Source organism: Topomyia yanbarensis, chromosome 3 (genome assembly GCF_030247195.1).
Source record: "Topomyia yanbarensis strain Yona2022 chromosome 3, ASM3024719v1, whole genome shotgun sequence".
NCBI classification, from domain to species: Eukaryota; Metazoa; Arthropoda; class Insecta; order Diptera; family Culicidae; genus Topomyia; species Topomyia yanbarensis.
In genome coordinates, this window is record NC_080672.1 from 277,914,989 (window position 1) to 277,941,799 (window position 26,811).

General features: G+C 35.7%; 1 protein-coding gene across 12 annotated transcripts in view; it reads left to right on the forward strand.

Moving 5' to 3' along the window:
* LOC131690160 (cell adhesion molecule Dscam2) overlaps positions 1-26,811 on the forward strand; it is a 471,795-nt gene that overhangs the window by 311,060 nt on the left and 133,924 nt on the right. For all 12 annotated transcript variants that reach the window (XM_058975714.1, XM_058975719.1, XM_058975716.1 and 9 more), the window contains exons 2-4: positions 2,009-2,335; positions 22,544-22,705; positions 22,790-22,936. In XM_058975714.1, the coding sequence (XP_058831697.1) occupies positions 2,009-2,335; positions 22,544-22,705; positions 22,790-22,936 (636 nt within the window). The remainder of the gene's footprint in view (positions 1-2,008; positions 2,336-22,543; positions 22,706-22,789; positions 22,937-26,811) is intronic.

Here is a 26,811-nt window from a genome sequence, read left to right on the forward strand (position 1 = left end):
CTCCACTTCACGAATCGATGGTCTTACCGGACATTTCGAGAAGTTACTAGCAACACAGTTTGCTCGCAACGGGGTTTACTCTTGCTTTGCATTGTCACTCATTGTTTGTTCCATTTCACGTTTTCTAGCTTCTGATCTGAGCAAGAGGAGAAACCGGACTGTCACTGAATTTTAATAGAACTGCACATATCAAGAACATAAGCTCCATTTCTGAACGTGTTAAATTCGAAAGTGAGCTCAAGACTAAAATATCACGATAACGTGAATATAAATTACGAAAATCGTGAGTAAGATCCTAAATCACGAACATAAATCACACTACTATTCTGACAGAAAATCCGATAGTAAACTCATGAATGAAATATTTAGATAAAACGACGAGGAATTACGGAAACCTCGACAAAGCTCCTGAAGTCATGAACGTCGTTGAAGGGGTTACACCAGTGTGGATTTTTACTAAAACCGATTTTTTATTGTCTTAAAGCATGCATTAGGTCCTCAAAAATAATATATGAAAATTTGGAAAATGACAATAATAAATAAATCTTCAAATTTTCAATTCTGCCGCAACGCCTCTTATGTATATCCTGAACGAATTTAAAAGTTTAATCGCGTTTTTCTCGAAACCACTTTTTTGAGTAGCCCGGAAATGTAACTCAAACAACGTTTTGAGTGGGATTCTGGGCAAAGCGTTACTCACATTAGCGTTGTTGCTGGTAAGCAGAACTGATAGGTTTTATCTTTCGTTGACTGCTGTTAATTGTGTTTGGCCGAAGGCGGTTTCCACGGAGTTTCCCTCAGAGCGGGCTTTGATATTTGGCTTTTGCGCCCTAATCCCTAATTTTCAGAGAGCGAGCAAAGGCGCTTTAACCTGGGCTTATTAGCCAAGGCAAGGTGTAAATACCTCTTTCCCATCCCAAAGAACCAAAGGAGTGACATTAACCTTCAAAGCCAAGTCACTCCCAACGATTCCTCATATCCCCTTTAAACGGAAACGGTCGGTACGGTTGTCCCCGTTTCTTTCTCCTTTAAGATTCAGAACAATTCGTTATTTAAATTATTCATTAAATGAATAATTTAATTTCCGTCTAATTTTGAAACATCTTCAAACCCAACTCTGCAGAGTAGGCCTGGTCGTTTTAATATTCGCGACATATGAAAATATGCTTTGAATATTAATATTGACAAGAAAAACACTACAGAATAACTGCAGTGTTTTCCAGGATGCTTTTCAATACTGGCTGTGTAAGGGTTAGAAGTGGATAGAATAGAAATAGGCTGGAAATGTAACTCGAACAAATGATTTTTGATCGTTCTGAAATTTCCACAGCATGTTTAAATTTACTTTTTCCAGTGACGTATGTAGGATTGTATTATTTCATTGTGCCAATCTTTTAATAGGCAATTTTGTGTCGATTGTTATCCCGTTTTCAGCAGTTTTCTATTAAAAAGTACGTAATTTCGTGAAAAATAAAAAAAATCGAAAAAATCGGATGTACGTCGCTTACTGTTGTTTTAAGGAATCAAAAAAAAAATTGTTTTTGGTTCAGGTTTAAAATTATGGGAGATAGATTTTCGGTTGTGGACCCTACAATATTACAATCTAGGAAGAGTGTAAGTAGATCACCCAGTGCTAAATTCTTCCTCTAACGTGTTAAAAATGTTACGTTGCACGTTAAAATCAACATCTAAATTAGTTGAAATTAACATGACATTTTTTTTGAAATCTGCAAAAAAAAATTTAAGCGAGCATTGTGGTCGGCAAGATAGATAATGCGTCTCCGCTAAAAAAGATAGGAAAACATAAACCCTAACCAACATTCAGATGGTATTTATGTAAGAGCATAAAAACTACTAATCGAAATTCCAAAATTGAGAATTTATTTTGTCTCAAAAAATTAACTATAAACAAAAATCAACTAAAAATCGAACTCAACTTGTGGCAAATGACACACGATTGGATATATCAAATGGTCATCTTCTAATGATTTCTTTTCTTCTATTACAGGTACTACACACGCATTCGACTCACACCTGCGGGGGCCTTCGTTCGTGATGGAACCGCCACCGCGGTTAGAATTTTCCAACTCATCCGGCGGTTGGCTGGACTGTTCCGCCTCCGGAAGCCCACAGCCAACGATCGACTGGCTTTCGGTGGATGGAACATCCGTCGGCGACGTCGGTGGAGTGAGGCGGGTGCTCCGGAATGGCACCTTGGTTCTGTTGCCCTTTCCTGCCGCAGCCTATCGGCAGGATATCCATAGTACAATCTATCGATGCGTAGCGTCGAATACCGTTGGACGGGTTATTTCCCGGGATGTGCAAGTGCGAGCAGGTAATTGTATAATTGGGGCGGGTAAGACGTAGAATGCATCATTGTGGTTTTGTAATGGCAACTTGTTCGGGTAAGGTTCCACAAGGTGTCAGAAAAATACACATCTGAATCAAGAAAAATCGTTGAATAAAACAACCATCATTGACATATTTAGCCAACACAACTTACCACTCACTAACGTGATCGCATGCTAAATCAACCAGATAACTGAAAAACTTCCACTCCCTTCCGTTTGTCTGGTGGGTGCGAAAAATTGTTCCGCTTGAACACGATCCCAATCACATTATAAACGAAAATCTCGAAGTACGTGATTGGAATTAATTTTTGAAATTTCTCCCAGCTGCTCTGGAGAGAGAGTTTTCTAGGGTGAAATGTGCACTTGACTCAATTGCGAGACCCCCAGGACATCACGTCGACGCACGGCTGCTGGCTTTTGGACGAGTGACTCAGCAACTATGGAACACACTAATGCCGCCGTCGCCGCCAGCAAAGAAGACGGAATGGCGACGCGACGCTCTGCTTCGGGTGCTACTCCTGTAATGATGATGACGACGATGATTGAGCAGATGCGAAGATGAAGAAATTTTGGCGGTGCGGCACGTCTGAGCGTAGTGAACACTCTTGCTCGATCTGGCTGGGATGAGATATCGGAAAATTTAGTTACCAGTTTATGGGAATAGCAGAAAGTTAGCGGCAGGATGGATGGAGTAATCGATTCAGACGAAATCTGAAGAAAATTTCTGGTCTGCGGGAGAAACAACAAACAGTTCTCGTTTATTCATCAAAGAGTGTGCAGCGTTTGTTCTGGAAGCAGTAGATTGCGGTGATGTTGATGTGAATTGCGATTTATGGAAATGATATCTAATTTCTTTGGAAAGTCAAACTAGTTCCTTTATTGGGGTATTCCACGAAGATCCGTCCGAAAATTATTAAAATCATGATCGACCATCTTAGATTTCGATGAAACTCAACACTTTTCACCGGCATGAAAGACTAAACATTTTCCGCAGTCAATCAGATCATTTTGACTCTAGAGTAATATCTTAAAATGGCGAAGAAGTTTTGGCACAGCCAAAAATAATTGTTCGATTACCATATTTTATGCAGCAAAATATCTGAGAAAAAGCTGAAGGGAATTTTTTACACGAAAAAATATGTACAGAAAAAAACCTATTTTTTAAATTTATTTTCTTTTGGAAATCAATATTAATATCAATCAAATTTATTTATTTTTTTATTTCCTCATTTCTTCGTTTCTTTTGTTTCTATATTTCTCTATTTCTCTATTTCTTTAATTCTTTATTTCTTTATTTCTTTATTTCTTTATTTCTTTATTTCTTTATTTCTTTATTTCTTTATTTCTTTATTTCTTTATTTCTTTATTTCTTTATTTCTTTATTTCTTTATTTCTTTATTTCTTTATTTCTTTATTTCTTTATTTCTTTATTTCTTTATTTCTTTATTTCTTTATTTCTTTATTTCTTTATTTCTTTATTTCTTTATTTCTTTATTTCTTTATTTCTTTATTTCTTTATTTCGTTATTTCTTTATTTCTTTATTTCTTTATTTCTTTATTTCTTTATTTCTTTATTTTTTTTATTTCTTTATTTCTTTATTTCTTCATTTCTTTATTTCTTCATTTCTTTATTTCTTTATTTCTTTATTTCTTTATTTCTTTAATTCTTTATTTCTTTATTTCTTTATTTCTTTATTTCTTTATTTCTTTATTTCTTTATTTCTTTAATTCTATATTTCTTTATTTCTTTATTTCTTCATTTCTTTATTTCTTTATTTCTTTGTTTCTTCATTTCTTTATTTCTTTATTTCTTTATTTCTGTATTTCTTTATTTATTTTTTTCTTCATTTCTTTATTTCTGTGTTTCTTTATTTCTCTATTTCTTTATTTCTTTATTTCTCTATTTCTTTATTTATTTATTTCTTTATTTCTTCATTTCTTTATTCCTTTTTTCTTTATTGCTTGATTTATTTAGTTCTTTGTTTATTTAGTTTTTTAATTATTTATTTTTTTGCTTCGTTCTTTTCATTCATTCTTTCTTTCTTTCATTCCTTTTTTATTCTGTTTTTTACATGTTCACGACATTCAATTAGCTAGAGATTGATGGGTAGGGAAAGTTTTGAAAATTTAGAGCCAAAGTACACAAGTTAGAGCAAGGATGTGAAGTAAACAGAATGGAAAACTAGAAGTGGCAGGGTCATTAGAACAGGCCTAATATCGTACGGGCTAGACTTTTGTCTTCTGCTAATGAGGGTCGAGCTTTGGCAGCATAACTACGAATCACTCAAATGCACCAGCATGTCTCCTGGTACAGACAGACTCTTATTTCTTTATTTATTCGTTTCCTTATTACATTAATTCTTTATTTCTTCATTTCTATATTTATTTACCTCTTTATTTTTTCTATTAACGACTATAAGTAAATCAAACTTTTTTTCTTTTTATGTTTTAACGAGATTTGCATATCAAGGGACTGGAAGACATGAAGTATTTTAATATTAAGACCCATAATATTCAAGGAAGATTAAGGATGTGACCGAAGAAAGTTTATAAAAGCGTGGAATAGGGTCATATGACCAAGCTTAGAGTTTTCCGATGACTTAACCCTTTGTCTTCTACCGAAGAAGTCAGAACATTTTGGCATTTTTATCGAATGCGAATCACCTAGACTGATCAAAATCTGTAATTCTTATGCAAAAAAGCCAGTGAATCGACTGAGCATACATTTGTTCAGTCGAATTCAACCTAGGCTTTAAAGGCTCAACCCTCATTAGCAGAAGACAAAAGTTAAGCCCGTACGATATTAGGCCTGTTCTAATAACCCTGCCACTTCTAGTTTTCCATTCTGTTTACTTCACATCCTTGCCCTCACTTGAGTACTATGGCTCTAATTTTCGTAACTTTCCCTACCCAGCAATCTCTAGCTAATTGAATGTCGTTAAAATGCAAAAAAGGAAAACGTGACCAACACAGTCGAAATAAAAAAGGAAAAAAGTTTTGCTTTAAATTTTCATAAATGACCAATCAAAAATTCATATCTCAGTTTTAGGGGGATTAATCACCAAACTACTATCTCTATAAAACAGAAAATATTTATATACAAACTTTGCTGGAGACACTATAAGAAACTTTAAAAATATTTAAATTGTTTCGTGTACAGTTTATCACTTTATGCATCGTGTCGATTCAGTAAATGTTCAGTATTGTCTTCACGCATAAAAATCACTGGTACCGGTGAAGCGCATTTCACTGAGTAATGTTCTTTGATCAAACGAGTTCCAGCTGGGCAGAGCTGGATGTATGGCGAAAAGGGGGGGGACTCCAATTAGGGATGGAGTTGAAAGCACTAACTGAATTTGCTAGCAGACAAGAACGAATGAAGCAAAAATGATAGAAAAAGGTAGGAACTGCGCGCTAAACCCTGTCTTTTATTTCTCGGATTTTGTTTTGTTCCAGTGTTGGAATAATTGAATTTAAATTAATGACAAAAATTGCAAAATTGCGAAAACTGTGGTTTCTTGACGTGCTGACTTTCCCAAAGATACGAAAAGCTCGCGTAGAGAGACAAACCGCTTATCGGGTGACATTGATTACTGGAATAATGGAAAACTTTACGACGTCATTTAAACAGAATGCTTCAATGTAGGAAAAAAGTAGAAAAAATATGGGGAAGATGGAGTAAAACGCACCCCCTAAGGAAATATGATCATAACTAAGCTATAGAGCATCAATTGGGAGAATTTAATTAATGATATCGTTTGGCCAACATTTTTCTCTGTAATCAAAATCATAACGCTTTGCAAAATATTCAAAAATATAAAAATAATTCAATTCTTCAAAATCATTAAAAATCGCCTTTTGAAAAATAAGCAGGGCAAAACGCACCTGTGCGGGGGCAAAATGCACCACAACAATGGGGCGTAATGCACTACAACAACGGGGTAGAATATACCGCAACAACGGGGCATAATGCTCGGCGAATAAGCAAGTAGTTTTGTTTTCTGACGAGATTTCACAAAAGTGTGCCATTAAATAGCCTTAGGTTATGCAATTGGTAGGTTTTCAAAACGATTTTTCTGTTTTCGATTAAAAACCAGCAAAATCAAAGAAGAGGGCATTTTGCCCCCGATGGAGCAGAGATATAAATTTAGCAAAAAGTTAATTATTTATAAAATTTTTTCATATGTTAGGCTTGTCGCAATAATGAACAACGGTATAAATAGAACTGGAATGCTCTAGTGTAATAGTAAACAGTATTTATAAGAGCGAAAAATCCTAGTTGCACGAGTCACAATAATTACATGAGAAGAGCACGTTATTGTTTTTTATTTATTTCTCGAGCTGCTATTGATGTACGGTTATCAAACTTTGACAGTGTATGTTTACTATGGCGGACTTCCGACTGGTTCTAGAAATTTTCAGTTGTTTTCGATATAAGCAAAGGGTGCATTTTGCCCCGGGGGTGCGTTTTACCCCATCTTCCCCTATGCCATTAAGAGTTATTTCGTGTAAACCGACATGCGGTACTGTTTTGATTTTGCGGTGTTTTTTGTGTAATTAAAAAATCTAATTACCGTTGAGGTGGAAAATATTTTTTCACTGTCCCAGTTTCTTATATAGCTTTGTGTTGGTTTGTGAAATTAATGCGAGAAACCGAAAATTTTCTATTATGCCTTTTCGTTGTTTACTGGCCATAAAAGCATAACAGTCCCATATGGATATTTGTCGAAAATGAGTTATCTGTTGGGTTGTATTCTGTATCACCACTGAATCACAATGCACAATTAAGATTACCAGGTTTTTTCAGAAAATATCGAAAAAATACCAAAACATGGTTGTCCCATCCATAAGGCTCAATGAAAATGTAAATCTTGAACAGCGTTTTTCTCGGCTTGCTGTTTTTCAATATGGAACTCTTATGCTTTTATGAGTAGTTTACATTACTGCGAATTCACCTTAATTTTTACATACACGACACAACGCACTCAGTTCGCCATCTGCAGGAAAGTAGCAAAAAATGTTTCCCTCGCGCCAATAAGGTGGATTGAAAGCAATGAATTCTGCTAGTAAGACATGTGACTCTCCTGTTAATGTAATCGAGAAAATTTCATGTCGTATCTATTGAGGGATTAGTTTTTCACCGCTCTTGCATTCCTGGTATGCAGCGATCCGATCTGAACTTATTGTCTGGTTTTAATAAGAACCTGTACCACGGTGTTCCTAAAACCGTTATTAACAAAAAAAATGACCATAAATTTGTCATACGGCATTCGAAAGATACAGTATCCAAGCATCTTCTCAGTGAATTTCAAAATGATCCATCGAAGGATTCGAGAGAAATTGCAATTTGAAGTGTTATGACACGTTTCATAAGGCTACCAGCAAACACCCACGGGTTTGGTCCTATCTCTACAAACAATTTTTTTGTCTACTTATTTAGTACATGGCATTCGAATGATATAGTAATCAAGTATATCTCCTGCAAGTTTGAAAATATTTCATTGACGGAATCGAAATTTATAACGGTTTGGATGTGGTATGCGGTCATAGATGGGCTTTCTACCAGACTTCAAGCGTGAATCCATGTTTGTCCATTGACTATTTAGATCGTTTATACGTGTCGCGGTTTTTAAAGGAAAATCTTACCATTTAATTACATAAATATAATGTACAAAAGGTGTTATTTATATGGTACACTGAAAAAATATGAAAATAGGGTTGTCTACCAAACGATAAATATAATGTGCAAATTAAAAAAAAAGGATAAAAGTTGGAATGCTTACTTCAAAAGGCCATATCTCAATGGTTTGTTGACCGATTCTAATTATTTCTTCATTATTGAAAAGGTAGACGTTTCATCGTTAATTTTCATTAAGAAAAATATAAAATAGAGTCATCTACATCAATAAATAGACAATATAATTGATCTCAACTATACGTATTATCATCATTTAGTGAATATTTTTGTATACTAGTTGATTGCAATTGCTGTATAAACATCTGAATGTCAAATTCTCATGATAAGTTCAATTCGACAATAAAATTGACAATATTTAGAGATATGAGCAGATGAACTTGTACTAATAACATCCCCTTTGACCAGTTTTAACATCTGTCAACCCAACCTGCGAATCACGATTGTACAAAATTTCCTACAAATACCGTATCATAACAAAAATTGATCTGAATCAGCAAATATTTTAACATTTTTTAAATTTATGGTTTTATTTTTCCATGATTTGTAGTTTGCGTTCGTTGCATTCAACTAATGTATAGAAAATGATAGGTCGTCGTTTTGAATATATTATAAAGATATTCACAAAATAGTGATAATACATATAGTTGAGGATAATTATGTTGTCTATTGTTTGAAGTAGGCAACTCTATTTCATATTTTTCTTATTGAAAATTAACGATGAAACGTCTACCTGTTCAATAATGAAAAAATAATTAGAATCGGTCAACAAACCATTGAGATATGACCTTTTGATGTAAGCATTCCAAGTTTTATCCATTTTTTTTTAATTTACACATTATATTTAACGTTTGGTAGACAACCCTATTTTCATATTTTTTCAGTGCACCATATAAATAACACCTTTTGTACATTATATTTATGTAATTAAATGGTAAGGTTTTCCTTTAAAAACCGCGACACGTATAAAAGATCTAAACCCAAGTAACAATTGAAGTTTTATAGCATGCTACAAGTTCAATCTAAGTTTTATGAGTAGCTATAAAACTACCATAAAACCTCAATTGTTACTAGCGAAATAGTCAATGGACAAACATGGATTCACGCTGGAAGTCTGGTAGAAAACCCATCTATGACCGCATACCACATCCAAACCGTTATAAATTTCGATTCCGTCAATGAAATATTTTCAAACTTGCAGGGGATATACTTGATTACTATATCTTTCGAATGCCATGTACTAAATAAGTAGACAAATTTTTTGTTTGTAGAGATAGGACCAAACCCGTGGGTGTTTGCTGGTAGCCTTATGAAACGTGTCATAAAACTTCAAATTGCAATTTCTCTCGAATCCTTCGATGGATCATTTTGAAATTCACTGAGAAGATGCTTGGATACTGTATCTTTCGAATGCCGTATGACAAATTTATGGTCATTTTTTTGTTAATAACGGTTTTAGGAGCACCGTGTGTACTGGTTGTGCGACAATTGTGGTTGCAGTTTCAGTTGTGAACAAAGTTTTATTTTCGGGGCATAACTACCACAAACATTGGTCGATTTTCGAAATTTGACCTGGTAAACCTAAAAGACATCTTAATACATCCACAGGCTGAAGCAATTTAAAATAATCTTTATCTCCTTTGAGATATGGCGGAATGCGTGCAATGCGAGGAATCGGCATTTTCTGTATGGTGGGGAGTTGTGAACCATCGCAAATAGTAGAAAAAAAAGGAATATTTTTGTGGCTTATTGTTATTAGGGCTATTGAAGATAAATTTTAAGATATTTCTGAACTAAAAATGAGATAGAAAAGTGATCTGATTCGCAATGAATAGGTGACAACATGATACGTGCCAAGCCAGCTGAATTCGCGGTTGCCTGACGAGAAGTTTAAAATTGAGGTAGAATCCTGTTATTCACATAAAATTGAGCCTTTTTATATCATAATTATCACATAAATGGCCTAGGGCAAGTGAAAAAAGGCGATGGTTCTCTTACAATTGGCAATAGTGAAACAATGGATTGCGAAAGACGTGAATTCGACAGGTCAGGACTGTGATGGACTCCGTCCTAACAGCACTTGTGAGGCATCACAAAAACTGGCCTGTCAGATTTTCATACCATCTCTAATTAAATGGGCTATCAACACATTCGAACCCTACAAATCCCCCGGCCCTGATAACATTCTTCCAATATTTCTACAAAAATCGGCAGACATAATTCTTCCGGACCTACTAAACATCCTGAGATCCAGTCTTATGCATGGGCACACACCTATAAGCTGGAGAGAAGTTAGGGTAATATTCATTCCAAAAACGGGTAAAAAAGACCTGACACTACCCAAGACCTTTAGACCTGTTAGTTTGACATCAACACTTCTAAAACTGATTAAAAACTGCTGGACCACTATATTCGAACGGAGCACTTATCGAAAGCTCCGCTAAACAAGTACCAGTTTGCATATTAAAAGGGCAAATCTACGGAAACAGCCCTACATACCTTAGTGACACTTATTGAGAAAACCCTCGATTTCAAGGAAATAGCAATTTGCGCTTTTCTTGACATCGAGGGTGCTTTTGATAATACGTCCTACATATCAATTCACAAGGCCCTGGCAAAAAGAGGAGTGGAAAACCCGATAGAGGACTGGATTCTTGCAATGCTCAAGAGTCGAGAGATCCCAGCAAATTTGGGAGACACGAAAGCAACTATAACAGCCAATAGAGGTTGTCCCCAGGGAGGTGTGCTATGACCCCTGCTCTGGTCACTAGTGGTGGACGATCTTCTCAATGATCTGACTGAAATGGGTTTCGAGATTGTTGGATATGCAGATGGCATTGTCCTAATTGTGAGGGGAAAACATGAATCTGTACTAAGCGATCAGATTCAACTAGCCCTAAACTTCATCATTACATGGTGTTTCAAAGAGGGACTCGACGTGAATCCTGCAAAACCGGTCATTGTACCATTTACCAATAGGTAAAAACTGAAGTTGGTCCCCCCAACTCTCAGTGGAACTACAATCAACTACGCAGAAGAAGCGATACACCTAGGTGTTATCATAGACAAAAAACTGAAATGGAACTCGCACCTGACATACGCCGTTAATAAAGAAACAACAGCACTGTGGGCGTGCAGTAAACTCTTCGGGAAAACTTGGGGTCTCAAACTGATGTCGGCTTACTGGTCCTACACGACCATCGCTAGCTTAACTCTAGATTAACTTATCCTCCATTGTGTGGTGGCCCAAAGTTAAGCAAAAGACCGCCCAAGCTAAACTAACTAAAGTTCAGAGGCTAGCCTGCCTCTCTATCACAGGCGCTATGAAATCAACACCCACTACAACTATGGAAGCCATGCTTCATCTACCTTCATTGCACAAACATGTTATGAGGGAGGCAAGACTTGGCTCTCTGAGAGTGCTAAAGGGTAAACCACTATTTGATGGGGATTTAAATGGTCACCTGAGAATAATAAAGGAAATCAAACTAAACCCTATCTTGACAACAGTTCAGGATAAAATGGAGCCTAAACCGAACTTCGATATCTTATATGAGGTCTACATAGTGGATCGTCAGATGTGGGATGTAGGGGGTCCTATACTGCCTCAAGGTACAATATCATTCTATACGGATGGTTCTAAAATGGGTGAGCTGACTGGCTCAGGAGTCTACGGACCAAGAATTAAAGAAGCGATTTCTATGGGAAAGTGGCCTACAGTTCTCCAGGCAGAGATATATGCAATATACACTTGCTCAGAGGTCTGTAGGAAACGAAACTACAGACATGCAAAAATCGCACTCTTCTCGGACAGCCAAGCAGCACTGTTGGCATTAAGGTCGTCGAAATGTGAGTCCAAACTTTTTTGGGAGTGCATCAGATCTTTACAACAACTGGCAACTCGAAGTAAAATAATGATATTCTGGGTACCTGGCCACCAATGAATCGATGGTAACGAAGTGGCCGACGAATTAGCCAGGCGTGGTTCATCAATCATGTTTGTTGGACCAGAACCATTTCTAGGTATATCTACCTGTGCCATTAAACTAGAACCTTCGGCTTGGGTAGGAGTCCAACTACTAAACGCCTGGCGTAAAGTGGAAGGCGCTCGACAAGCTAAAAAAATCATACATAAAGATACAACGAGAGCCAAAAAACTAATGGATCTAAAACGTAAAGACTTACCTATAAACACAAGTTTATTTACGGGACATTGTCCTGCTAAGTATCATCTGAAAAAAATCGGCAAAAGTCAAGATGACATTTGTCGATTTTGTAACTACGAGCCCGGGAGCTCGGAACATATTATCTGCCAGTGTGCAGTACTATTTTTTTCGAAGGGAGCGATACTTCGGAAGGCATCTTATGACGCCTCACGAGATATGGCATACCTGTCCCAAACGGATCCTCAGCTACATCAATAATGTACTACCCGGTTGGGACGACACATGTGGACAAACAAACAACTAGCTTCCAACTACGTTGGATTCGGGCAATTTGTAACATGTAGAGCAAACAGGGGCAGCCACAAAAGATAACCTGAATAGTGGTCGCAGTAGCAAAGTTTCCCCTAACAAAAGAATCATAAAATGCATGAGTCATCTCTGTTTATTTAATTATGATACTGTTCTTTAAAAAAAACTATAATCCACTGAAATGTATGGTTCACCACTCCCCACTAATGGTGGTTCACAGCTGTCCTCTTTACATATCTTTGTTGTCTAGTTTATTTTGAAATCAGCTACATAACGGTACTCCACATACCACAAATACACTGGAGTAAAAAAAAACTTTTTGTGTGGTATATTTACTCGCTAGTTACCTAAACACGAAGAAGATGAGTTAATGAAACATTTTCTAATGCAAGCATTTAAAAGTAATTACCACATTTTTATCATTTATAGCTTAGCGGGAATCGACGGTGCTCACAACTCCCCACTGTTCCCTACTTGTGCGATTTGTACGACCCACTCAACCGATCCCGTGACATCGAATACGTTGACATACACAGCAGCTCAATTTTTCCTAACCTTGAAAATGCTAAAACGGTCGTCAAGATCATCGTAAAATGAGATTTTAATCTCCCCAGCATTTTGTGGATATCATCCTGCAATGAATTTCTTTACCCAAATACCGATCCCCCCGTTCTTTCCTCAGAAACGGCGAGGCTTCTTCACAGCTTCTGTTCATCCACATTACTAAAAATTGATCCTATTAGCAACTAAAATAACCGCCACTTTGATCTTTGTTTTGTCTGTTACATCCGTTGTGATCGCACCCTCTGCTTTAGTGATACCAATAGTACATCATTCTCCATTGATCGACACGTAAACATTTCTGGAAATCTACATGATGAGCAGCGCAAGAATCTTCTTGAAACTTCTCAGAATAAATATTCTAGACAATTCGCGATGCTAAGTGCAAATCATTGCATTATGGATTTGAATGAAATAAAGGTGATGAGAAGAAGCTGTGAAAAACAATAACGCGATTGACCAATCCAAACAATAACAGTGTTAACTCCATTATTTTTGATGATGTGGAAGTTGGGAATGAGCTGGAAATTCTTTGATTATTTCATGGACAGCATATTGGAAACACATGCTAATTCTGACCCACAATCTGTTAACATAAAAATGAGGACAGCAATTTGACAGATTAGCTTCATTAGTTAGAGAGTAGATGTATTATAGTTCGTCCCCTAAAATATTTGTTTTCAAAAAAACTGAAATTTTTTTACAATGTTGAACTGGTTTAACTAATTCGATTTTATCATTCTTTCTTTTAACGAAAAAATAATAATATTCTGAATCAATATGTGTTTCTATTTCTGTCCTTTTTGTATCTTCGTCACCTTCTTGCTCTGTATTTTCGCCCCCGTGCTCCCACGCACAGTTTCAAGAATTCGATCATGCTACACACTCACAGAATAGGTGCCAGAGAAAAGATTACACAAATCCAGTTTATGTAACCAAGTATTAATGAAATAATACGTTAACTTACTTGCGCTTGAATTTATAAATCTATTCACGGTTTTCGATTGAAAATAGCTCATTTTCCAAGGTCAACTACTTTAACACGGACAAAATGAACAAACCATTCGTTGACTAAATGTATTTACTAAAAAAATGCTCTAAATGCCCCATTCTACCATCTTTTTTCGTATTTGTACAGGATTAAAAGCTTATTTACTTTCGGTTTTACAGTAGGTGCAACAGATACGTCAATTAAAAGGTCAAGCATATGTTTTAAAAGTCATTTTCGAAGTATCAACTGATTTGTATTTTTATTTGTATATATGTAACACCAACAGGCCCGATGGCCCCAATGGTGGATTCCTTATACTAATTTTACATTGCTTGAAAATATAACGAATACCTTTGTATATAATTAAATAATTATATAAATCAAATGGAAACACAGAAACATAAACTAACAAAAATTACAAAAGAGTAATTATATAGTAACAATAATCTAAAATGGTTCTATGAATCGGCTGCAACGGTGCTATCCTTAGATCCTTGAACTCTCTACATTTCATTCCGTCCGGCCAGCTTGAAGGCCTCAATGCAGTAGCTCGATGTTGCAAATTTATTTTAAGTCTAAATGAAACAAAATCCAAACAAGCTGCATTCTTCCAAAACGGTACTAATCGTTTAAGGTTGCACAGAGAATGCGCAAAATTCGCAAAAGAAAAAAGCACTTTTTTTCCAGACCGTATGTGAGATCTTCATAAAAATCAATCAGCAGTACTGTAAGAACATTCTACATACGCTGATTGATTTTTATGAAGATCTGACATACAGTGTGGAAAAAAACTGCTTTTTTCGTTTGCGAATTTTGCGCATTCTCTGTGCAATCTTAATAGAGAGTGATCTCGGATACTTCATTATCCGTAACATCTGATGCAATATTTGAAATAAAAAGCTTAAATGTGGGACTGTGCCTAAGTTCAGCAGATGAATGGCAACTGAAAGCCGTTGACGATAACGGGTTTTCAATCAACCGAGACAACCAGTGTATCGATCTTTTCATTCGATTTGTTGACTTCTGATTTCAAACATTCAATTGCCTGTTTAGTGTCTTTTTCCACAGTGCTCAATTTTTTTAGATTTCATAGTTTCCATTTGGGCTTTACATGAGTTACACAACCAGTACTTGTTTGAGTGATAGTCTTCTTGTAAATCTTGTGTGGAACAGTTAGATATTTTTGTAGTTGACTGGAAGTAAAAAAAAGCACTTCGTTAAAATATTTAAAATAATCACAGACAGAAACTCCGTTGTATTTGATTTCAATAACCTTAAACATACTTTCCAAACAAATTAATGTTTGACTTGTTTCTCTATAAACAATTAAAAAGATGCATGGAGAAAAAGTATTTCAACAGGTTTTGTGTTTTGTCTTCCTTACAGAGAAAACCTATAAACCTGCTCGATATTCTATATGCTTTTTAGAATCCGCGTATCACATAATATGTTCGTAAAATACCAAACATTACATTTGTAAAAAGTTTTAAAATTATTATTGAAGTAGTTTAATTGAATGGTTAATAACACATTTTACAAATAGAATACAACTACGTGGGATTGGAAGATAAATGCAGAATCTAACTATCTTCATTGCGACTGTTTGTGTAGAGGGCAGTTTTAGGCGCTCTGTTTTAGTCAGTATTTAAAAAATTGTACTTTCATTAAGTTACCAAGTGGTTTGACTGTTTTTACCCGGTTTAGAGATGTAGACTTTAGAAAGTGAGCTATTTTCAATTGAAAAACATGACTAAGAGTGAGTCAATTTTTCCCTTTTTTAAGTTGTAACGAAAGCCAACATTGAATGTGTAAAATACACTTTCGAGGTATTTCTCTATTTTAAAAGGGCTTTCGAGATGATAGACCGAACACAGTTGATCGAAGTACTGTATAAAATTGGGATCCGTGACACAGCATTGCAATGGTTTGTTATTTGAATAATAGAAGTCAACGGACTGAATTTGGTAATTCCTTCTCAAATCTTCGGCGGAAGTGTGTTGGGTCCCTTGTTGTTTATACTCTACTTCAATGATATCAAGAGTAGAAAATCTCTAGAAAGAGAACTGCGAAGAGAAAAGCAGCATTTTTGGCAACGTATGCCCGGGCATTGTATGGCAACACGTCCAATGTTATAAGGATAGGCAATGCTCGATTGGATCCGTTTTTTTGACAGCTAAACCCGAATCCAATCGATCCAAAATGGAGTCTTCGCAGTTCTCTTTCTAGAGTTTTTCTAATCAAGAGTTGTTTAAGTACTAGAAAACTGAAATTATTTGCAGATGACTCCATATTATATTGGACTGGTGATGAAATAGATTTTATTGCAAAGGGAGCAAATAACGATTTAAAAAATGTAACTGAATACGAAAAAAAAAGAAAAACTTTGTCTCAGCAGAACTAAGACCAGAAGGATGCTCATTGAAAATCGTAAAGTTAAGACGAGTACTATTATGGAAATAGATTGTGAGCAAATAGAGAGAGTCAAATCAGTCACATACCTCGGATTTCAGGTTGGCGAAAAACTCAACTTCATAGAACACAAAGACTACGGGAGTGAGCTGCAACAAGTGTAACAAATCAAATGATGGAACAAAATATGCTATGCTGCCAAGATAAATGTTTAGACAGGAAAGATACAAAATATTTTCAAGATAACCGCCTCTTCCACTTAAAAATGCGTAAGGGGTGGAGGGTGGACCCAACTGGGACACAACCATCAATTAAAAAAGTAACACAGAAAATTATTAAACGCTGGTTCTGTACGAGACAAAAAGCCAGAAAGAGTTAACCACAAAGCACAACGTGTCGAGTATCTAAAACTTTTCCCATTAGTAGCGCATGTTCTATCGACGGCTAGGGTTGATTGAAAAATTACGGCTCACTTATTAGGGGAAAGTAAAATCCAAACAGCAGCAAACAAATATTAGACAAATATTTAATATGTTTTATCTAGTATTTATTATTACCTTTATTTTTTTGTTAAAGTTATACCCATATGGGTTCCTTTATTTTATGTAGGGGAATTATGGGTAAAACCGACACCCTAAGGAATATCACAGATTTACAATATTTCACACAAATTTCCAACCTGCAAACCACACAGATTTTTACTTTGACTCTTGATGCACCGTTCCACAAACTTTTTCCATTGAGAATTTTGATAAAGCTTGATTTTTGTTAAATTGAAAACCGACGACTTTTCAGGTAATTAAACCTGTAGTGCGGGTAAGATCGACACCCTATTAGGGTAAAACCGACACCTGTCGGGGTAAAATCGACACCGTATAAATATCTGTTAACACTATTACATATATTATTAAATTGTTGATATACTCATTGTGGGAGGACGAAAAAACGAAAAGGATTGTAATATTAACCCTTTAAGGTGCATTTTTTTTCTCAAAATTTTGAATACATTACTAGGGGAATTATGGGAAAAACCGACACTGTGGGTAAAACCGACACCCCACAACTTTTCCTAGAAATCAAATTTTTATTCATTTCATAATGATACATTATTATTAGTACGTTTATTTAGAGCATTTTAAGAAAAATTGGATTTACGTTAGTGCGCCGAATGTCATAAAAATAAACAAAACATACGACAGCAGCGTTCATACTCGTATGGATGTAAAATTTCGTTGGTAGATTTTAAGGTTTTAACCGAACAAAAGCTTTTCAAATCACCACAAATTTCAGTACCTATTATTATCGGCCTTTTTTATGATCAACTGGGTGCATTGAAGATGAGTTTGAGAAATTCAATATTTTTAATTGATTTTATAAAAAAATGTACGCTGTTGGGGTAAAACCAACACCCTTTGGTTAGGGTAAAACCGACACACTGTTAAGATGGTTGTGTTTACTTGCGATTCGTTACAAAAGGCTGGGGATCTTTGTGACACTTCAATTACACTATTAGCACACTATAGTAATAGCTGAAATACACAGAAATACTTTTATTGTGTTTATTTTTTATAAGTCTCTTTAAAAATCAAAAATTGGAATTTTTACTTATCTGATTCTATCGAAGCTTTTGCTATTTCTGCAAAAAGGTCATCAAACCGAATTTCTAGTGTTCTCTTGGTTTGTCATAGACGAACTTTATCACAATGAGATAATGATATTATGTATACCCCAATAGATCGTTGATGATCAGAGTCCGTAAAAATCAAATCTGTAAAAAAATAGTTTTACTAATAAGTGTGTGTGTCACTTATAAGTGAATGAATCAAATTAGCAGAACGTAGAACGCTTGCAAATCTTCTCTTACGAAATAAAATGACACTGGAGGTTGCAATGATGTGCGCAAGGATTATTTGGAAATACTCATATCAATAAATAATCCTATAGCATAAAATACTCTTATTTATAGTACTACGCTTTCGAACTTTCTTCCCCTCACTACATTATGCAGCAATAAAAAGCACATATTTGCATCATACATACGCACACTTTATTAATCACGCATATATCTAATCTTACCCCTATAGGGTGTCGGTTTTACCCGCAGTGCATACAAAAATTCACTTTGTTTTCCAAGTTTTACAACCAATAATTTTTAATGAAATTAATTTTTCGAAGCGCTGAAAAAATTAGGTCTTATTAAGAATTTTCTGAAGAAGAATTGTGCATTAAAATTATAATTTTATTGGTTTGGTGGCAACTTAGAAAAAGTGTTAAGCTTAAGGTGTGGGTTTTAACCATAATTCCCCTACGATTATTTTGAAATGTTTTCATATTGTTTTCTTTTTAAATAATACTGCACGTTTAAGGGTTATAGTTTCATCAAGTTTTTTTATTGTGAAAATCAAATAAAAGAATCCATTTATTATTGTCATTCAAACTTAACAAAAGAAGTTAAAACTAATAATGTATTGAATTAAGAACAAAACTGACAAAAAGAAGCATTCATATCGTTGCATGTAGCGTGATACCAGATCGCACATTTCTGGCATACGCGCCATCCTCTACCATCAACGGAATCTGAAAAGCAGAGTCCGCATGCATCACAGAGGAAATCTTCTGAGATTTCAGATTTTTTGATTCTAGGCTTGGCTTGCTTTTTGGATGCCTGCTTCCAGGTTAATTTCATTGCTTTGATTTCTTTCGCTGCTTTGTTTATAATCTTGTGAGGTGATTTCAGCTGCTTTTTCTGAACGGCGTTTTCGAGTAGCTCTGGGTTTAAGCATTTTTGGCATAGGTATAAGTTCTATTGGTGGTACTTCAAAGGATGAATCATGATTAGAATTATTTGCTTTTTTTCTCCAACTTGACTTTCAATATCATTACAATTAATTTGGAATGTATTGCCAGGAGTGAATTCATCCTTTTCCAATAAGGATGTTGACGGGTTTTGTTCCGGATCCGCTCGATCAGTTACCAGCGATGGTGCAAAAGAATTATCATCAAAGATTTCACGATCACAAGGCCACAATGCCGTCTTTTTAAAGCCATTAATTGCCACCGATGGTGCAGCAGTTTTGAGGAACGCGGTGCCCATTAACTGAGCTACTTTGCGAATACCAATAATTCGTCCAGGATTGCTGTGCAAGAACACCTCAACTGCATTTGCATAGTGGGTCTTAAACGGGGCCATGAAGGTCACATCTAATGGCTGAAGTTTGTTGCTACAATGAGGAGGTATAACTAAAATAGTTACATGATGGTCTCGAGCTTTATCTGTCACTGTCAAGTTTTTTGTATGCGATGAATGTCCATCTACGATCAACAACACAGGATCTTCAGCCGTTGGGTGAACATTTTGTAAAAAGTGATCAAACCAACTATTAAATATATCAACAGTCATGTATCCGGAAGGGTTGCACGCAAATCCTGTTCCAGCGGGAGCCCCGCTCTTCATTGACTCTTGTAGCCTTACTCTTGGAAAAATCAAAAACGGTGGAACATGGTGCCCCGCAGCGGACATGCACATGACAGCTGTCGTCGTATCTCCTCTTTCAGCAGATGTGATACTGCCAACTTGCTTTTTTCCTTTCAATGCCGCGATTTTGGCCTTCTTGTTGGGCACCTGAAAACGTTCCAATGCATATAGATATAAGCCTTTTTTAAAGATATTACATTTACCGTAGATACAGCTGTCTCATCAGCATTATAAATATGAGAAGCTTGAAAATGTTTGGTTTTCAAAATGTTCTCCAACAAATCAAAAAAAGTATTTACTGCTGGTTTATTAAACCCCCTGGCTCTTGCAGCTGATGTAGCCTCAGGTTTACGGAACGATAGCTTCGGATTTCGCTCTAGAAAGCCTTTTAACCAATGCCACCCAGAAATGTTTTTTATCTTGTTGAAAGGGTGTTGCATGTTATTTTTTTCAGCTAACTGGAAAGCCAAGCGGCGAACATCGGTCATGGTGATCCCATAAAAGCGATTCTCAAGCTCAAGCAGATGATGGATCAATTCTTTCTACTGGTCCGGTGTAAATACACAGGTTTTCGATCCAAGCTTAATGGAGTTTCCACCATAAATATGTCCAATGAGCGTCGATCTAGGAATGCCATACTCCTTTGCTGCTTTCTTTATTGACATGCCAAGGTCAATTGCACTTTTAGCATTTTTCAGCTGGGCTGGGGTCCAGCTCTGCCGATTCGTTTTGCGAACACATTGCCGTGGCATCTATAAGAAACAAAAGGCAATACAGTTAAGACAGAACCTGTTTCTGGGGCATAAAGCAAGTATCGAATTTACCCTGACTGTATGTTTCGATTTTATCACAAATGACCTCAAAATATATCAAAGCTTCTGAGTGTCAACAACTGAAAAAAATTATCCACCTCTACACGGAGTCAACAACACAATAATTATGCAGTGCTAAGTACACATAAATTTCCAAACTAATGATAAAATTTCTGTTTAAAACAGTTAAATCCCAACAGCAAAAAATTACAGCAATTGATGTTTTGATTTTGACTGTATTTGCTTTGTTGTTTATTTTGACAGTAGGTAATAGGATAATAGAGCGATCGTCGATTGATCTCACGAACACTAATGCAGTTTCGTGGTTAACAATAATACCGTTTGATTTTACTGACTTAGTTTGTTGTTTTCTACCACGTTTCAATGTGGCATTTTGTATTAACATAGTGGAATAGAAGTAGATTTTGTTCAAATATTTCAATTATAAAATTTCACTAAGCGGCTCAGTTTTCAAGCGACTGGTAAAAAGAGTTTTTTTCGCATTTTTACTATTACTATAACGTGATAATAGTGTAATAGAAAGATTACAAATATACTAAACCATTCATACTAATTACAAATATATCCAACTATCTAAGCAGTATGTCGCTTTTACCCACACAAAAAGGTGTCGGTTTTACCACAACAGCAAACTTTTTTTTGAAAAACACTATTAATAATATTGAATGGTTCAAACTCGTCTTCAACGCACCCAGATGATGATATGATAGGTAGGTAAGAATGTCTAATAAAAAATGGCGATTTTAAATACTTTTGTTCGATTAAAACCTTACGATCTACAAACAAAAACTAACATCGAGACGAGCACGAACGTTGTTTTCGTATGTTAGGTTTATTTTCATGACATTTGACATTCCAATGTAAATTGAATTTGTCTTGAAATGTTCAAAAGAGTCGTACTAATAATAATCAATCATTAAAAAATTAATAAAAATTTTATTTCTGGGAAAAGTCGTGGGGTGTCGGTTTTACCCATATTTCCCCTAGTGTGAGTCAAACATAATGCTGCCGTACGTATTTCATGAAAACACCCCAAAATTTGCTTAAATAATCAGCAGCACTAACAACATGCTGTATCCTCCGAGTCAGGAATTCGGGTAGTCCTGTATAAAATGTTACAAGTGCGGACGGTGAAGCCTGCAACGACTACGTTGTTTAATGTATGGTATCACAAGATGTTTCACTGGAGACACTGGAGACACAGGACTCCATTTGCTACCTCAAGATATCAAATACTGCCTGCCGCAGCAGGTTTAGTTGATTTTACATAATACATCTCTGAAAATAAACAAACTGTTATTTTACTGTAGTTAATGGCATATTCGTTTTTGACACTGCACTACACCGGTGTAGTCGGTGCTACACTCATTCAAACTTGGGTGTAATCAGTCTATCTCTTTCTTTGCACTACACCGGTGTAGCACCAAGAAAAACGAAAACGCCATAAATTTCCAGCATCAAAGTAGCTAGTTTTTCCGTCTTTCACTGTAAATACCTAGATCTCGTCGTCACAAGGAACAATGTACGGAACAGGTACGAAAAAAGGGTTTAAAATGTTTTGCTATTCCATGCACAATGATGCATACTACACCTTCTTTTCCTACACCAGAAGACAGAATTGTATTGAATCTCATTTGCATTGATAATCATGCCGTCACTAACGATGCAATCTTACATTTCTTGTGTTTTTGATTACCGCACGCTCTGTTGCTGCCATCATTGCCCATCCGCTCCATGACCAACCCGATGCCAGTGGTTGCTCAAGCGTACAAAGTCGACGTCGAAGTGCTGGCAGCATCCCGAGGCTGTACCGCGATTCTGCGTTGTGTAGTGCCTAATTTTGTTAAGGAGCTAGTACGGGTGGTGTCTTGGGTGCAGGAACCAGCCTTTTACATTTATCCCTCGCTGCAGGGTGGTAAGTATTGGACCTGTTATCATTCCTGGACCCAGCAGAGCCCCGGAAGGAGTGCAATTTATTTTTACACTGTATATTTTACAGACGGTAAATATCACCTGCTACCCACTGGCGAGCTTCTAATTCACAATCTAGAGTATAATGATCGGTATCCCTCGTACCGGTGTCGGACGATGCACAAACTGACGCGGCAGGTCGTCACCAGTAGCTCCGCAAAAATTCGGATGAGCGGTAAGTATTGCATTTCTTCATTATGTTCAACTTAAATGCGATAAAATAATTCGTTAATTTTTCAATGAGTTTTTCAATTTCTTTGTTCAGTGGTCACTGAAGCCTAAGTAGTAATATTTAATTCTATCGATAATATAGATAAATAGATGGATGTACATGTACCTTTCGAGGACCGACCATCAACTCCAACAATCATCTAAATGCACCGGTACATAAACTGGTGACTCTATCACTAAAAGAAAAAGCTTAATCCTAATGTTATGATGAATTGAGAAATAAATTTGATATTTTCATTTGCCGTTTATCCAATCCTAACCGTTTCGGACTGCATCCGTGAAGATTGAATGGGAAGCATAATCGGAACAAAAATTGAAGACGTTGCTTTAGCTTTTCAGAAAGGGATTGGGATGAGGAAAACTGTAAGAGTGCACAGTGCTCTAAAACGTCGTTTTCGTGCTCAAAATTAATAGTGTCTAAACTGTTAACTTTAGAAGTATACCCAAGTAACAATTTTGGTAATATTAAAGTTTTATAGCGTTTAATAAAACTAATATTTAAAACCTCTCATGCTAACTTTATGGTCTTATGTACTTCCTACAGGCTGCTATAAACCCATGTTATGACAAATTGGCCCAGTTTTATTGTAATCAGTAGAACTTGTTATGCAAACTAACCAACAGCATACAACCTTCTCCTGACCTAGCAATGTGGAAAACCACTATATGAGCGCTGTTAAACCATCATAAAACTGTGTAAAGTCTTCCTAAAGAAGTCCATAAAACTTCGTATGCTATTCATGTTAGAACTTTCAGTTTTAACCTGAATTTTTTCACTGATTAGATGTATTCAATAAAATTTTATCGTGGTTTTATTCCTTAACATCGCATGATGCCAATTATCGAACAAAATGCCATATTGTAAAGTATACATTTTTTCAGAATAGTGAATAAAAGAACTTTATTATTGTTCATAGCACATCCATGCGTGTTTGAAGGCATGCCGTTAAGGATTTATGGTGAAACATCATGAAAGAGCAACGCAAAATAAATGCGCCCCATGAATTCTATTATTCTATAGACTATACTATAGAGCATTCGGTAATATTTTTATGCAAATATTGAAACAACACTGGACCAAGTTTTAGTAAAAAATGTTAAATATTTTGTTAAAAAGTGCAGATTCTTTCAAAAAATGTCTCAAAACGTTTGATTCCACACTTCATACGAACAAGAAGGCGTATATTTGAGAAATTTTACTTTGCAATTTGCTATTTTTGCTTCAAGGCGACATTTTTTTTAATAAAACTTGGTATACTTGAAAAGAATTATAAGTCATAAGACAATTCCTCCTAAAACGGTCATAACCTATAGGTCATAAATGAGTAATTCATATGTTGTGCTTTTCACCGAAGATTAGCATGCGACGAAATCAATTCAAAATAGCGAAAGAATTGAAAACATACCATGTTAGCTCCATCCGCCCAGTTTAGAACAAACATCTAGCAATATATATGCCCTGACAGTTCATGGATTTTTTCACCCCTTCACTACCTGCTGAGCGAAAATCGGAAATTATTTGTTACTATTTTTTGGTACCCATTCAATTTATTGTTTAGTGTGCCTTTTTGATTCCTAACTCGATTCCTTTGCATTCTCCTAAGTTTTTCCTTGGTTCAAGACCAATGTTAAATCTTAAAAATGGCGGTTTCGCAATCTTGTCGCTATCTTGTTTTTTCGCTATTTTTTACTAATTTCCAGTGATAACCACAATATCAAGCGTTTTTATCATGGCACTTCTGCATCTATATTGAGAGTGACAAGTTTTATGCTGGACTAAATCACAGCTTGCTGGTTTTGATTATTTTGACAGTGACTTTGTCCAGAATGGTAAATGAAAGGTGGGGTTTTTTTACTATGTAACGGTGCGGTTGTCAAATTTGAGTAGCGCAATAGATTAAAATAAACACACTGAACACTCGTCATCTCTATAGTGTGTTCACCATTTACTGTCAGTGTCATTTCAATCGAGCACAAGATTTGTCAATACTCCTCGTTCGATAAAGATTCGCAGATATTTTCTTCAAATTGTGTACCGAAATCTAGGGACAAGTCTTTTGAGGCGCATTTTTAAAAATCAACGAAATTAAATATTTACTTTCCATCAAAATTTGAAGTGCATTTTGCGTTGCGTGTAAGACGTAAAAGCCGTGCCACAAACTAACTCTACTCCAACAAAGTTTCGAACGAAGTAGATCAGCGTAAGACGCTTGTTGAACAAATGTTTCGGCAAAAGAGTGAAAGTTGATGCAATAATGGAAATGAAATGCGTTTTTTCAAATTGGATTCAAATTTGTTATACATTTCTAGAGTGATCTGACCCTAGACCGAAATGCATTTGTATGAGTATGTATTTTTTATTGTTTATAGTACTAAAACGCAATATTGTAATATAATGCGAGAAGTGGTTCTTAAAATTGTTGCATCGGCTGTTTTTGTCGGCAGAGTCAATTATTGTAAACAGTCAAAAAACAAATCATTGCAACCCTCCTAGGTAATTTAGCCACTGTAAGTGGTGTATTCTTCATCACACCTAGAAATAATGAAAGTCCATTTATTACATTGCTGCTTTCAATATTAAAAATTACCATGCCCTTTGAATCAACTACTAGCTTTTGTTTAATTATCAATAATAACACAATTTTCACAAATGATCTAATTTCGATATTCACTTTTTTTTCAAACGAATGTTATTTTGTTAAATGTGTTCCCTAGCATCAACATAAGTCACCAAATCGTAAATCGTTTTAAAAATGAAACAAAGATTAATGAGCTTCTCCTGATTGACAACTGCATCAGCACGCACAAAAAAGCTCCCACCTTTATTTAGCATCTTGATAATCATCCTAGAAAAACATAAGACATGACGTGACAATCGACTTATTATTTTTCCTACGGTATTCTTCTTCTCGCACATTTTCACCATGCCGAAATCTTCCAAACAGCGTTGTTATTTTTATCAATGGAAATTGAGTCTTGTTAACTTATTTTATGCCGGCAATATTTTATATCTTGAATCCACTATATTGAAGAAGGGACCCGTTTTTCCATGTCATGGGTGTTTAGTAAGGTTTTATGAAGCCCTTTTCTGAATAATTTTAGATTATAGTGTATACGGTAAATGCATGATAAATACTTGTTTCACTTTGCCACACAATTTCAGTTCAATTTATTCACTTTTACTTTCTTAACGATAATAATTTTATTTTTCAAAAGTAATAACAACCTTTTCCTATAAATTTAGCAACACTGCCAAACTTCTTTTCGCTATCCCTGCAGTAACATTGCATACGGTGCAAGTCAGAATCAACCAATCAGGAACTGGACCATTCTGGCGTAAAATTGGAACAAAAACGCCCCCCCCCCCCTATTGTCACATCTTGTCTTAGGGACAAACGAGAAAAACAAACCAATCCTCCTGTCAGCAGTTGTTCAGAAATTCTTAAGAGTTATTAACCTGCAAAGACGAAATCTAGGGAAAATTTAGAATATGACGTAAGTAACAATGAGAGATTCTCTTTGGGGTCTTTCTCTTTTGTTTATTACTCGACCATTTCAACATTTACTACTCTACTCTTTGTATAATATTCTAGTAAAAACCGCCGGCTTTCGATATGTACTGGAAAATTAGTGCAAAATGTTGTAATGACGTCGTAATAAACAAAAGAGAAAGTAAACAAAGAGAGGCTCTCAATGTTACTTACGTCCTATTGAAAATTTTCTCTAGAAATAATCCTGACTTGGTTCGCCTTCTGCTTTGGGTCAAAAGAAATTGAGGGAGAATTCCATTTCCAAATGGTATTTTTGAAGTAGCTTATT